General features: G+C 36.2%; 1 protein-coding gene across 1 annotated transcript; it reads left to right on the top strand.

Annotated features, from left to right (window-relative positions):
• Positions 1–3,671: 3,671 nt before the first annotated feature.
• LOC105039559 (mitochondrial adenine nucleotide transporter ADNT1) lies at positions 3,672–13,089 on the top strand. The gene is made up of 8 exons (XM_010915751.4): positions 3,672–4,224; positions 6,080–6,128; positions 9,020–9,183; positions 10,017–10,054; positions 10,959–11,071; positions 11,239–11,352; positions 12,114–12,458; positions 12,588–13,089. Exons 1-8 carry the CDS (start codon positions 4,064–4,066, stop codon positions 12,669–12,671), a joined length of 1,068 nt encoding a protein of 355 aa, XP_010914053.1. The 5' UTR covers positions 3,672–4,063; the 3' UTR covers positions 12,672–13,089.
• Positions 13,090–14,029: the final 940 nt, after the last annotated feature.

Genomic DNA, 14,029 nt, shown 5'->3' with positions numbered 1-14,029 from the left:
AAGTGAGACCACGAGATTGTGAATTGACACCGGTAGAGCAGATGAAATCCTGCTCTATATTTCAAAATGCATGGAACAAAGGTGAAAAAATGGCGAGTTAATTTCATAAAAATCGTCCTCGCCCACGTCAAATGCCCATGAGTACCGAGCATGCTTTCTCTTGACCGTAGACGTTACCTTATTATTTGCACCGTAACTACAAAAATATTAAATTTGATTACGAATAGCAAACTGTTAAGACCATAATACCTTCAGCAAGGTGTGGCAAAAACTCGCATCCCTTGATAGCCCAACCTGGCTCAATAATTTGATCCCATTTGCATTGAGTTTCTTCTATGTTTTTTGGTTTGAGCCGGAGAAAAGTCTGAATTTTCCCTGGCTCAGGTTTATGACAACAAAAATTTTTGATTCGGATGAACCAAAACCACCTAGCATCAAATTGGTTTGACCAACCAGGTTGTCTAAGACCAGCTGGTACTCAACTTATTGTTAGTTGTGGAATATGTTTTTGCAAGCACCAGGAGTTGATACGGATCCAAGTGAGCAAGTTGAGTTGGATGGATGGGTCAACCAAAGATGGGATGGATGTGGGTGCCAAATAGGTTGGACGGATTAGTTACGGAATGAATAAAAAATTTATAAATTTAAATTAAATATATTTATTAAATAGATTAAAAATTTAGATATGAATTCGATCTATATATTAAACAGAAAATCTGAATCGATCCACATAATCTATTTATTAAACAAGTCAAGTCAGATTAGACAAGTTAATTAAATAGATGTTTAATGATTAAAATGATTTAAATAGATCAAGTGAGTTGGATTAAATATGACAGAAAATAGATTAAATACGTCTTAAACAGATTAAATAGATCAGATTATGATTCAATCCAATTATTAAATGGATCAAAAATCTAAATTTGAATCGATCTATTTAATAAATAAGTTTAAATGGATTGATTCATTTATAATCCACATTCATTTATATCAAATCCGAATTTGCTTAAAGTAGGACGTTCACAAGGTAAATTGATAGATCAGATCATAAATTGTCTCTCTAGAGAGTCTCTATCTCGAGGACATGGAACTCATTTAGCTGACAAGCTTGTTCTTTTTTTTTTTGATAATATAGAGAAAAATAAAATAGATACAGTAAGGAAACACCAGGATGGTCTAAAATAAAATCTCTCTCTAACATCAACTTTCAATAAAAAGATAAAATCAGGATGAAGACTAAAGGCATCAGTAAAATGAACATTGGTACTAGTTCCAACCATCCAATCTTCTATAGAGTTCACTTTGCCTAAATACATGAACTGTTTTAAAGTCTTGAAATAAATGAACAAACAAATCGCTGGAGCGTACAAAGCATGGACATGGACTAAGTCACAGACAAAGAGGGACAAGCTTGTATTTTTGAGAGTAAAACTTAAAAAATAGGCGGACGAGAGGCCAATGAGCTTGTTAATATTGCTTGTTTTGTACAATCATTTTGCACGTGGACCACCCATTTCTCTGAGTCAATCACCTCTGCGTATCGATGCTGATGTTGCTCTTTGAACAGAATGCAATGGTAGGTCTTGAGCCAATGGCGCATGGGGAGCGTCCACATGTTTTATACACAAATAAATAAATAAATACAATGGACCGGATTGGATCATGCAAAATACGTCAGGCCAGTTTGGTAGAATCTGGTCTTGGTAGTGGACCAAAGGCATAGACAGCAAAAGCCAAAACACTGGTCATGCCAAATTCAGTTCAAGGGTACACGTAGACATTAATGCTTAACCAACCCAATCTAAACCATTGCAAACATGTGATCCTCTTCCTGGAAAGAAAGTAATGTCGGTAACCAAAAAAAAAAGAAAGTAATGTCTGTTTTTTTTCCCCCTTTTTTATCTAATTTGAGGCTGGCGAAGCCCTACGATTTTTTTTTTTAAATTTTTTTGATGAACACGAATGGTCCTCCAGCCCTAAAGTGATATAAACGACAAAAAATGTCTGTTGGTGTTCGTGGCCATGGCTGTGGATTAAATTTGCGAACTAAATTTGGTGCACGTCACCCTCATCGGCCTCTCGCGGGTACATCTGAGACCACATGCCTACCCGTCCAAGCCACTGTGGCTCCGCATGCCTCCGTCCATCCATTTTTCCTACCGAAAATGACCAAAATACCATCAGATTTCTTCCATTATAACAATTTCCGCCCATCCCCGGCAGAGCTATGAAAAATAGGAAAAAATGACAGGCCGAGTGGCTGCCAAGTGGCGATCTTCTGCAGATGCTGGCTGAAGTGAATATTTGTCAATTGTCGTGATAGAAAATCATTAAGGTATATTTACCGGTACTAACTTATTTCATGCAAATTATGACATGCATATATATATATATATATATATATATAAAAGATTTATTTGCCTGTTGCATTGTGTCTATGAGTTTTGTCATGGTTGCCCCATATTTATTCAACTTGTATTAGAAGTTTAAGCCCAAATTAAAGAGTCTAAATCACCTATAATTCATATTTTATATGGCAAAAGGCGATATATGTTTGGACAGCCGACAAATTATCCATATCAGATTGTACCAAAAAAAATTACTCATGCTCAAGAGAGAATGAGAGATGCAAATCAAAATGGAGCCAAAATAAAATTTGAAATATCTTTGATTCCGAATATGGTAGAATAGCTTATGTATGTCTAAAAAAAGAATCCAATCTTATTTTTAGAAACATGGGTGCCGGCAACCACAAAATGGATATTGCATGTTTTTTATTTTTCATAGTTAGAACTGATCAAAAAAAAAAAAACTTTAACATTGAAATCCAGCCATTTGATCAACGGAATAGGTTGGGCATTGATTTGAATCTTGGTTTTGAAGTGATCCTTGCAAATAAAGTCAAGTTGGATCCAACTGATTTGCTCTTCTTTGCATGAGTAGATGGTTCACGTGCATCATCAACTTTTATCTTATCTGCTCATTTTTTTTCAAGTGGTTTGAAAAAAAAACTTGGATAAATTATAAAACTTTTAATATCAACCACATAATCTATCATCTTCTGAAAATTCCATCAATTCACATGTCGTAGAAAGAATATACATGTTGCGATAACGATAAAAAATGGTTACTTCTAGTTTACAAGTAAATGTCAAATATAGCATCATCTTTATACTTTCTTTCAGATTCATTCCAACCGTATCTCTTTTTTTTTTTTTTTTTTTTTTTGTGTTAAACAACATTATCTTTTCTAGAATTGCATATATGATTCTAACATACATTTTTTTTCCATAAATATTCATTGTATTTGCGATATCAAAATAGTATCCAGCATGTGATTGTCTAACTTTTTTTCTAAGCCTTCATGCAAATTACTTGTGACCCATCACATCAAATATAATAAAATAGCAATCCATTCTCAAATATTTTATAAAATTCTACTGCAAAATTACAATGAGGATATTAGAAAATATGCCACCACTGCAATCCTTCCAACATTTGCATCACTATATCTACCCTAACTAAAAAAAGGGCCTTCACGCGCATGAAAGTGGTGATTTATGACTTCCAAATATTTTCCATTCATTTATTTTTGTGGGTTGTATCAGTAACTCCACCCCTAATCCGGTGACTGGCCCAAGTAAACGGCCGGAAGGGCTCGCTCGTACGACGGATCTAGGTTTCCGTTTCTAAAAGCAAAGCGGGAAAAAAAAAAAAAAAGGAAAAAGGAAAGGAAGCCGGACCGCCTGGATCCATCTCTGTTCCCATATCTGTATATAAAAGAATACCCCCGCCGCCACCGATAACTCCGAGAAGAACAACCTTACTCCCCAACTTCTCCTCTTCTTCTTCTCTCCGCCGCCGCCAAGCAGCGGAAAGGGAAAGAAAGAAAGAAACCAGGAACAAGAAAATGGAGGCTGCCGCCGTGTGATTCTTCCGATCTGATCGCTCGCTCGTTCGTGGACGATTCGACCGCCGCCGCCGCCATCGCCTGTGGGACTGGGCCTTGGGAGGGTTCGTTCTTCTCCGCCTCTGGGTCTTGGTTAGGGTTTGGTTGGGTCTGATGGCGTCGGAGGATGTGAAGAGCACGAGCGAGTCCGCGGTCAAGACGATCGTGAATCTGGCGGAGGAGGCGAAGCTCGCCAGAGAGGGTGTCAGGGCTCCCGGGCACGCGCTCCTCAGCATCTGCAAGTCTCTGGTGGCCGGTGGCGTCGCCGGTGGAGTGTGAGTTCTTGAAAACTTCGGTTATTGCAGATTTTCTTGGCAAACATTTCTCTTTTCTTGATGATATATGTATATGTATATATTTTGATTCCCCCCTATTTTCGCATTTTATAGTTTGCTTTTCTCGTATGGAAACCAGTTGTGGTGATTTATTTTATTTTTTTAAAAGTTTGATTTTCGAGTCCTTTTGACTGCAAATTTTCACGATCTGTATATATTCGCTATCGGTTCTAAATTTTAAATTTTTTTGGTTGCTTCCTTGTTTGGTTTTAAACTCTAACCAAGTTCTTGATTCTTGTCTATGGTGACTAGTATCGTGGCATGCTGATAGCTGCTTTAGGATAATTATTTGTTGCTTAGATGTTAAACGGCCATTGACTGTATCAACAACTATGCTGGAGGACATGGACATCTCCATAAGATGATGTATATTTGTGATACCATAGCCTACTAGGTCAACCCTTTCTGTTCAGATTGTTGGTGTTTCTCTGACAACTTAGCTCATCATAACAGTGTCACAGGGAACGATTGCATTAAACAAATTATTTATCTGGTGGTTGTATTTGACATATACATGAGATATAGGAATGATGGAGAAAAATATGTTTAACAAGAATTGTTTACTGTAATTAAGAAACAGATGGGTGATTCTTGATGGAATTGTATCAGAGCATGTTTGATGCCCTAGGTAGATGAATCCAGATACTAAGATGCACCAGTCTAGTATGACATTAACCTAAATAAGGACTCATGGCTTTTTGAACTCTAGAATAGAAACAATGAACAAAGAAGAAGAGTGGTGATTCTGCATATTTGCTGAAGCTTCCGATGTTAGTAGCATGAAAACCATTCATCTTTTGTTTTTTTCTTTTCTTTTCTTTTTCTTTTTCTCTTTTTTGGAAAAAAGGAACCTTTGGTAATTTTTTTTTTTTTTAAATTTTTTGAGAAGCACACCTGTAACTTTTGTTCCTTATGAAACATGAAAAGGTGCAATGCTGAGATATGAACAAAATGAAGTGTATATTGAAGTTTGTTGAAGAATTCAGAGTTATTATTTTTCTTTTATGAGTTTAAATTCTGTGGCAAATAAGAGGTAAAATTACCCCAGATCCATTGAATCTTTCCAAAAGCTATGATCTTGTAATGCAATGCAAGTTGCTTTATCTTTACCAGAATGTAAACGTACAATATGATAGTTGACATCCCAAACTATGTGGTAATTTTGAACTTCTGTAACTTTTCCATGTAAACCACTTTATATGGTTCCCCTGTTGGATGGTTAGCCATCAAAGCGGTTTGTCTGGAATATGTTCAGTAGATCCAATTGGACTATTTTTACAGTCCATATCTGTTTTTGATCTTCATATGATCACATGATCTGCTGGCCTCTATTTTGCTACTATTTGTTCTCTGTTCTTGCCTTCAGCCTCTCATGCAATGATCCTGCAGACTAATTCTCCCAGTTTTTGGCATGAATGCATTCACTTATATGGTTCCTCAGTCCTTCCTCTAATGCAACAAGAAGGCAAAATATGTTAAAGCCCAGATCCAAAACTTCCTTTTTCACTGAGAAGCCCTCACCAAAGCATGTTGATTAAGCATGATACTCTCTGCAGGAAATATACCTTGTCTTCATCTATTGATGCTGTCGTTTTCAGCATTCCATTGACCTCTCCCATGATAGTATGTTTGAGAATCTAGAACTCATTGCCACTCAGTGACCTAAGTGAGTGTGGCGTTATAATTTGTCAATTTGTGTCACATATTTTTGGTATGAAGTTTCATATTAGTAACAGTCTTCTGATAGTATGCTTTTCCTTGCAAATTTCATCTTAGTGCAATGGAATTTGTGCAGGTCACGGACTGCTGTCGCTCCTCTCGAGCGGTTAAAAATCTTGCTTCAGGTAGGTTCTTCTTTTCACTAATTTCCTTTCTTTTCTTGTGTTTTTGACTACTGGTTAAAAATCTTGCTGTTTCTTTTTTCCTCCCAACTACTGAAATTGGTTCAGGAATTTTAATGTTAGCAAATAGTCGATCATTAGTATTGCATCTTAATCTAATTTGGAACAAGCTTGAGTTCTTTGATGTATAATTGCATGTCTCCTGAATGGGTACTTTGTTGAGTGTATCCCAACCAATTTACATAATAATAAAGGATCGGAAACTTTCTATGCAGGATGTTTCCTTTCCAAAGAATCTTTGTCAGCTTGTAATTTAATGATGGCAATTTTTTTCCACAGACTAAGCCTTCTGTGTTTGTTTCCTCACCTGTCTCATAAGGAGTAGAACCTATATCAAATTATCAGCGTATCTCCTCCTATCATATTTAAAATTGGCAGAAATGCACCTATGTACATTACATTAACAAAATGAATCATCTCTTTTTCATTTCTGATCCTTATCTGGACTTGCTTTCACAAATCTTTTTGTATTTTCTTGTGTATATTGCATAACCAAAATGATTCGTCTCTTTTTTTTTCCTTTGCTGGTGATCATCTGGACTCTCTTTTACAAATCCTTCTGTGTTTTGGTCAAGATCCATCATATCAGATATTTTGTCCCTTTTTCTAAGCTAACATATACCTTTCAGTGTCATTGCAAGTATTTGAATGCAATAAAATGAATGAAACACTGGCCTTCAAGAAGTTGCTAAATTTATATGAATAAAAGCTTTTTATACCACAGGCTACTCGTTATGTCCTCTTTTGAACGTTAAAGATGTCAACCTTTTATTCGCATTGCATACTAGAGATCCCCTGATAATTCTACTCCACATTAATTAATTAGTTTAAGTCATGAATCATGTTTGATCCAGGCCAATCACTGTGCTTTTGCATATCATGAAAGACCTTATTGTGAGAGATGGTATTTTGGATTAAGATTTGATATTCATCACAACATGTAGCTTGAGTGTCTCTTCACTCTGCATTTATGAAAGAGTGACGAGAAGCAGTTAGAGTCGTTATTGAGATGGATGTGCTTTAGTTATAATGGAACTAAACCTAGGGCCAGTCTTTAATCTCTTTACTCTTTCAGAAATGAAGAAAATATTGGTAATCAGGCATTGGTGTTATGATATTTTTGGAGGGACCAGTGATGAAATAAGAAGATGAAATTATATTATGTTAAATTCCAAAATGGAAATATGGAAGAAAGCTTATTACATATAAATATGGTGTATCTGGACTTAAAATATACCTCTCTTGGACTAACATGTTTCAATGGACTTTGGTTGTTTTGAGAATTTGCACCCAAAAAAAAAAAAAAAATCTTGCCATATCATCTGAACATCAAGATGGGCTTGAAGAAATTTTTTCTTATTAAAGAAGCCTTTTGTGTTCTGTTTTTTAAATACTTCATGAAATGTGTTAACTAATCACTTTAATATTTCCTTGCATATGCATATATAATTGCATATGGACACAGAACTATGTGAAAACCATGGTAAACATTGATTAAGTTGTATGTAAGACAAAGGTGGTGTTGATAATTGGTCTTCATTATGGATCCTCAATTAGGTGAGTGCTAAAAGGTTTGCTGTTGTGTGAGATTCAAAAGCAAGTCACTCTAGGTGGGACATTGAGGAATTGGCTAATTTTTGCCTGGGAATCTTGGCTATTAATTTCTAACAGACTAGTTTTTCTTCTTTACAGTTGCAGTTGTTTTGATCTGTGAAATATTGATTTAAGAGTATATAAGAATAGAGTGGTCTTTATAATAGGTCTTCATTACATATATTTGATGGAGGTGAGCGCTAAAAGATTTGCTGTTGTGTGAGATTCCAAAGCAAGTGACTTTAGGTAGGACATCAAGGATTTGGCAAAATTATTTTTCCTTGGAAGCTTAGCAGTTAATTTTTAACAAACTAATTTGCCTTCTTTTATGGTCAAGGTTGTTTTGATCCATGACATCAATATCATTTAGGGAAGTGGAGAGATGGACTGAAGTCACAAAATTGTGTCAAAATAGTTGGTTACTTAATTAGTTCCTATCTCGGACTTCTTATTCAGAACGAAGGAGGTACTTGTGCATAAAAGAAATCTGTTCCTCGATGATGAATAGTTGTTGGGAAATTAAGTAGGCTAGAGTGACTTCTTTTTTGAAATCATTGAAGTCATTGAAATATGTTTCAGATAGTGTTATTCTATTAACTGGAAATGAGACAACTTATTGAGTGTCAGTTATATATAACAATATAAAAATATCAAATAAAGATAATGTTTTACAAGTACATATTTTGCTTTTACTGTTGAAAATCTTCACGTAATCGAACATTTACAAGGCCTTGATATTTTCGAATGGTTTGGCCCTAGCACAATTCTTTTATTCAAGCCTAAGTATGTTATGTGGTACTAGAGGGTTGTTAAGCCACACAAACACATCATGCACGCATGATATATTCATATGTTGTTTTTTAATTGGAAAGAGTATTTGATTGTAATGGAGAATTTATTGAGACAGTATGGACATGTATAATGGTGATCTAAAGAAGCAAGTAGTGGTACTTTAATCTTTGTTGAAGAATGTAGGAAGAGGAGGGGAAAACCTAAGGTAACATTGATGGAAGATGTGGTAAAGAATATGGAAAAGATTGAATAACATCTAAGGCAGCCTAAATTGGAATTTTTGGAGAGCAAGGATTTATAGAGCGAGTGCAAAATGCTTGGGCAAATTGCTATGCTTGTGGTTGGAGTATGTGAATATGTGAATATCTCGTGATAATGAAATGTTATTCTGTCCTCTTTATTTGTGGAATTTATCATTTTAATTGTGTAGTATTGCTGGCAAAATGCAGGTCCAAAATCCTCACAATATAAAGTATAATGGAACAATTCAAGGCCTTAAATATATATGGAGGACTGAAGGTTTTCGAGGACTATTCAAAGGCAATGGTACTAACTGTGCACGCATTGTCCCAAACTCAGCAGTCAAGTTCTTTAGCTATGAGCAAGCATCCAGGTATGATTTTGAATCACATAATCTCATTTTTGTATTAGCTAGATGAAAATAATGCACGCTTTTATAAGCTTAGAAGATTTCGAGGTACTGCTATGTTGCTGTTTTGACTTCTGCATCTGCTCTTGTCTAGCTTTTTATGTTCTCTAGCATGACAGACTGGCAGAGCACTGAAATCATGCAGCACAAATGCTTGAAATGCACTTAATGTCAAGCTTCTCCTGCATACAGTTGTTTGTTATCCTTAGATAAAGTTCAAATGGAGATTTGGGATAAATCTTGCTGCAGTCGAAGTTAAAACATGGTTCCCATATCCTAGGTTCCTTGATTGGAATTAATAAGCAAGATCCTGGGAAAAATGGAATGCAGAGAACAAGGCAAAAAATTAATTTCTAAACATTGTTGATGAGTGATTGCTCTTAGTTTGTGTGACAAATATGCTATACTTATACTTAAATCTGCTGTACAAAAATCTTGTTTCTCACTTTACCCCAGAGATAAAGCTCCTTTTATGGCATTAACAGATATATGTGTGAATGTATGTGCAATACAATTTTCCATGCATGTTTATGGTCAAATTTTGCTAGAAGATGGAAGAAATGATTTTGTACATGGACATGCATGTGCAGAAGTTATATGCTTCAGAACTTATGTGCTGGCTGTGCATGCTTGTTGATAGTTGATCTGTTCATTGAACAAGACACAATATAATGATACATATCCTTTTCATGTGCAAGTATGGAATCCGTTTGATATTTATTATGTAGTAAATTTATATTATATATAAGACCTATTTATTTTCTTCTCTTTCTTACTAATATTTGAATTTTTTGCAGTGGAATTTTGTGGCTTTACCGACGGCAATCAGGCAATGGTATGACCATCCCTTTGTTTTCTAGCAACTTTTTAATATCATACAGGCCATGTTTTGTGAGACTGTCAATGATTTATTAGCTAATATCATGTTACGTTGCTCGTCTGTTTTGCAAACCTTCACCAATCCTGATATTTGAATGTTTATGCAAGACATGCCCCTTGCTCAAGCATGGCACATGTATCGATGCACATAAGCATGTAGACAAAGGTGTGATCTCGTATGTCGAAGTTTTTGATCAATATCTACATATGTATAAATAATGGAAAACTTAGCTGTGTTTAATAATTCTAAACAGTTTATATTAATCTCTTCTTGCTTGTTCACTTTAAAAAAAAAAAAAAAAAAGATAATGGTCACTTAAAGAAGATACAGAGTTTTATTTTATTTTTTTCCTTTTTTAAGTTCTATGCATTCATCAGTACTAGTTAAAATTTTAATGAGGGTTAAGAACATTTTGACACTGTCCTGTAGAAGGAATTAATGCTTTACTTTGCATTGGGTTGTTCATTGCTGTAATTTGTTACAATTAGAATACTTGTGAAGTTGAAGTCTCAAATGAATGTATTTTCGTTGATATTAATAATTGCCTAGTGCCTTGATTTGAGTACCATATCAATTAAAATTTGACCCAACATTGTTGCTCTGGTGGATTGTAGCAACACGTTCATGCTATAGCAGCAGACAACTCATCTTCTTATGTGATTTTCTTGTGTACAAATCAAATTCTTGTTGTGATAGAAAAGGAAGAGCTAGATCAGTAATATGTCAAATATTTGGACATGAGACTAAGTTTTGCATATTTAAGTGAACTTGCTGATTTTGTCTTAAAACTTTGAGTTTCTTTTTTGTCATAATTATGTACTTATTGAATTGCCAAATTGTTCCATTTTAACTTATGCAGAAGATGCTAAACTCACTCCTGTATTGCGCCTTGGAGCTGGAGCATGTGCTGGAATCATTGCTATGTCTGCCACTTATCCTATGGACATGGTCCGGGGCAGGATAACCGTTCAGGTGCTGTTTCAGGTTTCCTTTAGTGAATTATTGTCATTAATCATAACTCAGATAATTCAGTGCACTGCCTTTGGATCTTTGTGGTGAAAGTGTGGTGATTGTTTCTTGTTTTTCGTTCCTTGCCATTAAATCTTTCCTTTTCTTTTTCTTTTTTTGTTCCCCTGCAGACTGAAAAGTCTCCTTATCAATACAGAGGAATGTTTCATGCACTAGGTACGGTCTATCGAGAGGAAGGCTTTCGTGCTCTGTATAAAGGCTGGCTTCCATCAGTAATAGGAGTGGTAAGTTCTTTCTCCACTATATGGGCAAGAATCCTATTTCATCCATAGTTGAACTGCCAAAATTAATGGTTGGGTATTAATGCAGTGTTGATGTCATATTGGAAAACTTTTTTACAATGACTTACTAATGTCCTGTTTTATTTGTCTGGTATTTATGTGAAAAACTGATATTTCTTCATGCCTCTGTCGGTAAAATTTGGTGGATGACTAGTTTTATTTTGTCTCATTTTCAGTAAATTGTTGCTTTAAAAAACTCCATTAGTAAAATTTGTGATTGTAGCCGTCATATATGTACTCAACGTAAATAAAAGCAAAATGCAGTGGACTTAACACTGTTAACATTTCCATGGAACATTCATATCATCATAGTTCAATAATGTGTTCTGCTGAAAAGTAAATGATGTGAAAAGGATGTAGTTTGATTGAGTCCATATTTTTGTAGTTGTCCCATTGATGCATTTAAATCTACCGAGATCTGTCTTCTTCAACAACCCCCCCCCAACCTCCTCTCCCTTCTGTCCCTATTATACCCCTCTATTCCCCCTGCCCTGAGCCTCTGAGCTCCTCTCCCTTATAAAACCCACTCTCTGTCCCCCTACCATAAGTCACTGACCTCCTCTCCCTCTTCTCAACCACCTTCCCCCCATGCATGCAAATCACACGCTTATATATAGGTTCTTCTGGATGCTGAGACACCCATGTCATGTCTCTTAGCATTAATTTTTATGTTTTTGGAACTCAAATTTTGTTTTTACTTGCAGATTCCATATGTGGGCCTCAATTTTGCAGTCTATGAATCCTTAAAAGATTGGTTAATCAAATCCAGGCCATTGGGTCTTGTTGAAGACTCAGAGCTGAGTGTGGTGACAAAGCTTGCTTGTGGTGCTGTTGCTGGAACCGTTGGCCAAACTGTTGCCTACCCTCTAGATGTTATTCGGAGAAGAATGCAGATGGTGGGTTGGAACCATGCTGCTTCTGTTGTGGCAGGCCAAGGAAGAAGCAAGGCACCATTGGAGTATACTGGAATGGTTGATGCATTTAGGAAAACAGTGCATAATGAAGGCTTTGGGGCATTATACAAGGGCCTCGTTCCCAATTCAGTAAAGGTTAGTGTTTAAAGAATCAGCTTAATGAAAGTTATCAGGTTGCCATCAAACCATGAGTCTCCTTGTTTAAAGAATCAAACATTACATTTGAAGTATGTATAAGTGTAAATCTATTATACTTTGTTTCAGGTGGTGCCGTCCATTGCGATTGCATTTGTAACATATGAGGTTGTGAAGGATATTCTTGGAGTAGAAATGAGAATATCAGATTGAAGCAAGAAAATGGGGTCCAACACTCCCAACTGCTATTTTGTAGGTGCTTTGACTACCTTTTTTGTAGGTGGATGGTAGAAGATAGGAAAGGTGTTCAGTATTAAGGCCTCAATCCGTGTTGATATCCAACCAGTATTTCAGTACCTGTTGCCAGACATCTAGATTTCATCTCGTCAACTTGAAGAATAAATTGGCTGTATGGCAGGGAGAGTATGTGTCGCTTCCATGATATCTATTGACTCAATATTGAGATTGTTATATCAGTTGTTTTGCTTCTCTGATTGTCCATGCAGTATGGGCCATCTTGTCTTTTCTTCTTTAACAAAGCCTTCCTGTTAATCCAGATGAAAGCCATAGGTGTTCCCACCCTTAAATAAAAGCTACTATTATAATGAGAAATGGCCTATTTATTTATTTATTTTGGTAGACTCATGTTTCTTCCTATATGTAGTGTAAGCATGATGGTTCAAGAGGTATTTGCTTCCTTTTAATTTCTGGGTTTTGGTTTTTGGTCAGTGCATGCAGGGTTGTAGTTGATAGTTTTTAATTTTGCATGATTTTGATTGTTCCTCCTCTCTTTTGATGATAATGGTCCTCCTCTTAAAGATATTAATTTCACCTTTTTATGTTCTGGTAATTGACCATATGGCTGAAACCGTGAGATCCGTGGGGATTGAGATGGTCCGCCTCTCAATAAAAATGGGTGGAATTATGAAGCTTCTGATGTGATGCATGAAATTGCTTTCAGAAATAATAGATGCAGATGAGTAAGAAAATGCAGACACCATTAAGTTTCTCTTCCCTGTGTGGGAGGGAAGTCCATCACAACCATTGCTGATGGCAGGAGTCAGGTTGCAAGGGAGGTTTGGTTTTTCCTGCTACTCAAGACAATGGTGCGAGGTAGTGTAAGATGAAGATGTCAGTTCAGCTCAGCATAGGAAGCGAAGGTAGGAGGGAATCAGAGATAGATCAGGATAAGAAGCAGATGCAGAACAGAATCAGAGAAGGCAAGTTGGTGAAAGTATCTGCAAGATGTCATGCGCGTGTTGTTTATGGGTCGTGCGCAACTTACCTACCGCATTCAGAACTTCCAATGCTTCAATGGCCCGTTGATGCTCTTGGTTTTGTGTTGAGAAGCTGAATGGGAGAGAATCCTAGGTAGGCTGAACTCAGCTGCAAAAAAAGAATCAATTTGTATTGTGCGTACAAGAGAGATTCTAATCCAGAAAACCCGGCAACGTGGGCCCTAGTAAGTTTATTATTTCTCTACAGGAAGCTACCAGAGTAGCCTTGTCCCCAAAATTTATTTTTGTACAGCACAATAATAATAAAAAGGAGGATGGAGGCTCGGGAATTGC

This window comes from Elaeis guineensis, chromosome 2 (assembly GCF_000442705.2).
Source record: "Elaeis guineensis isolate ETL-2024a chromosome 2, EG11, whole genome shotgun sequence".
NCBI lineage: Eukaryota > Viridiplantae > Streptophyta > Magnoliopsida > Arecales > Arecaceae > Elaeis > Elaeis guineensis.
Note: the sequence above shows the minus strand (reverse complement) of the source record. Positions and strands in the feature narration are given on the sequence as shown.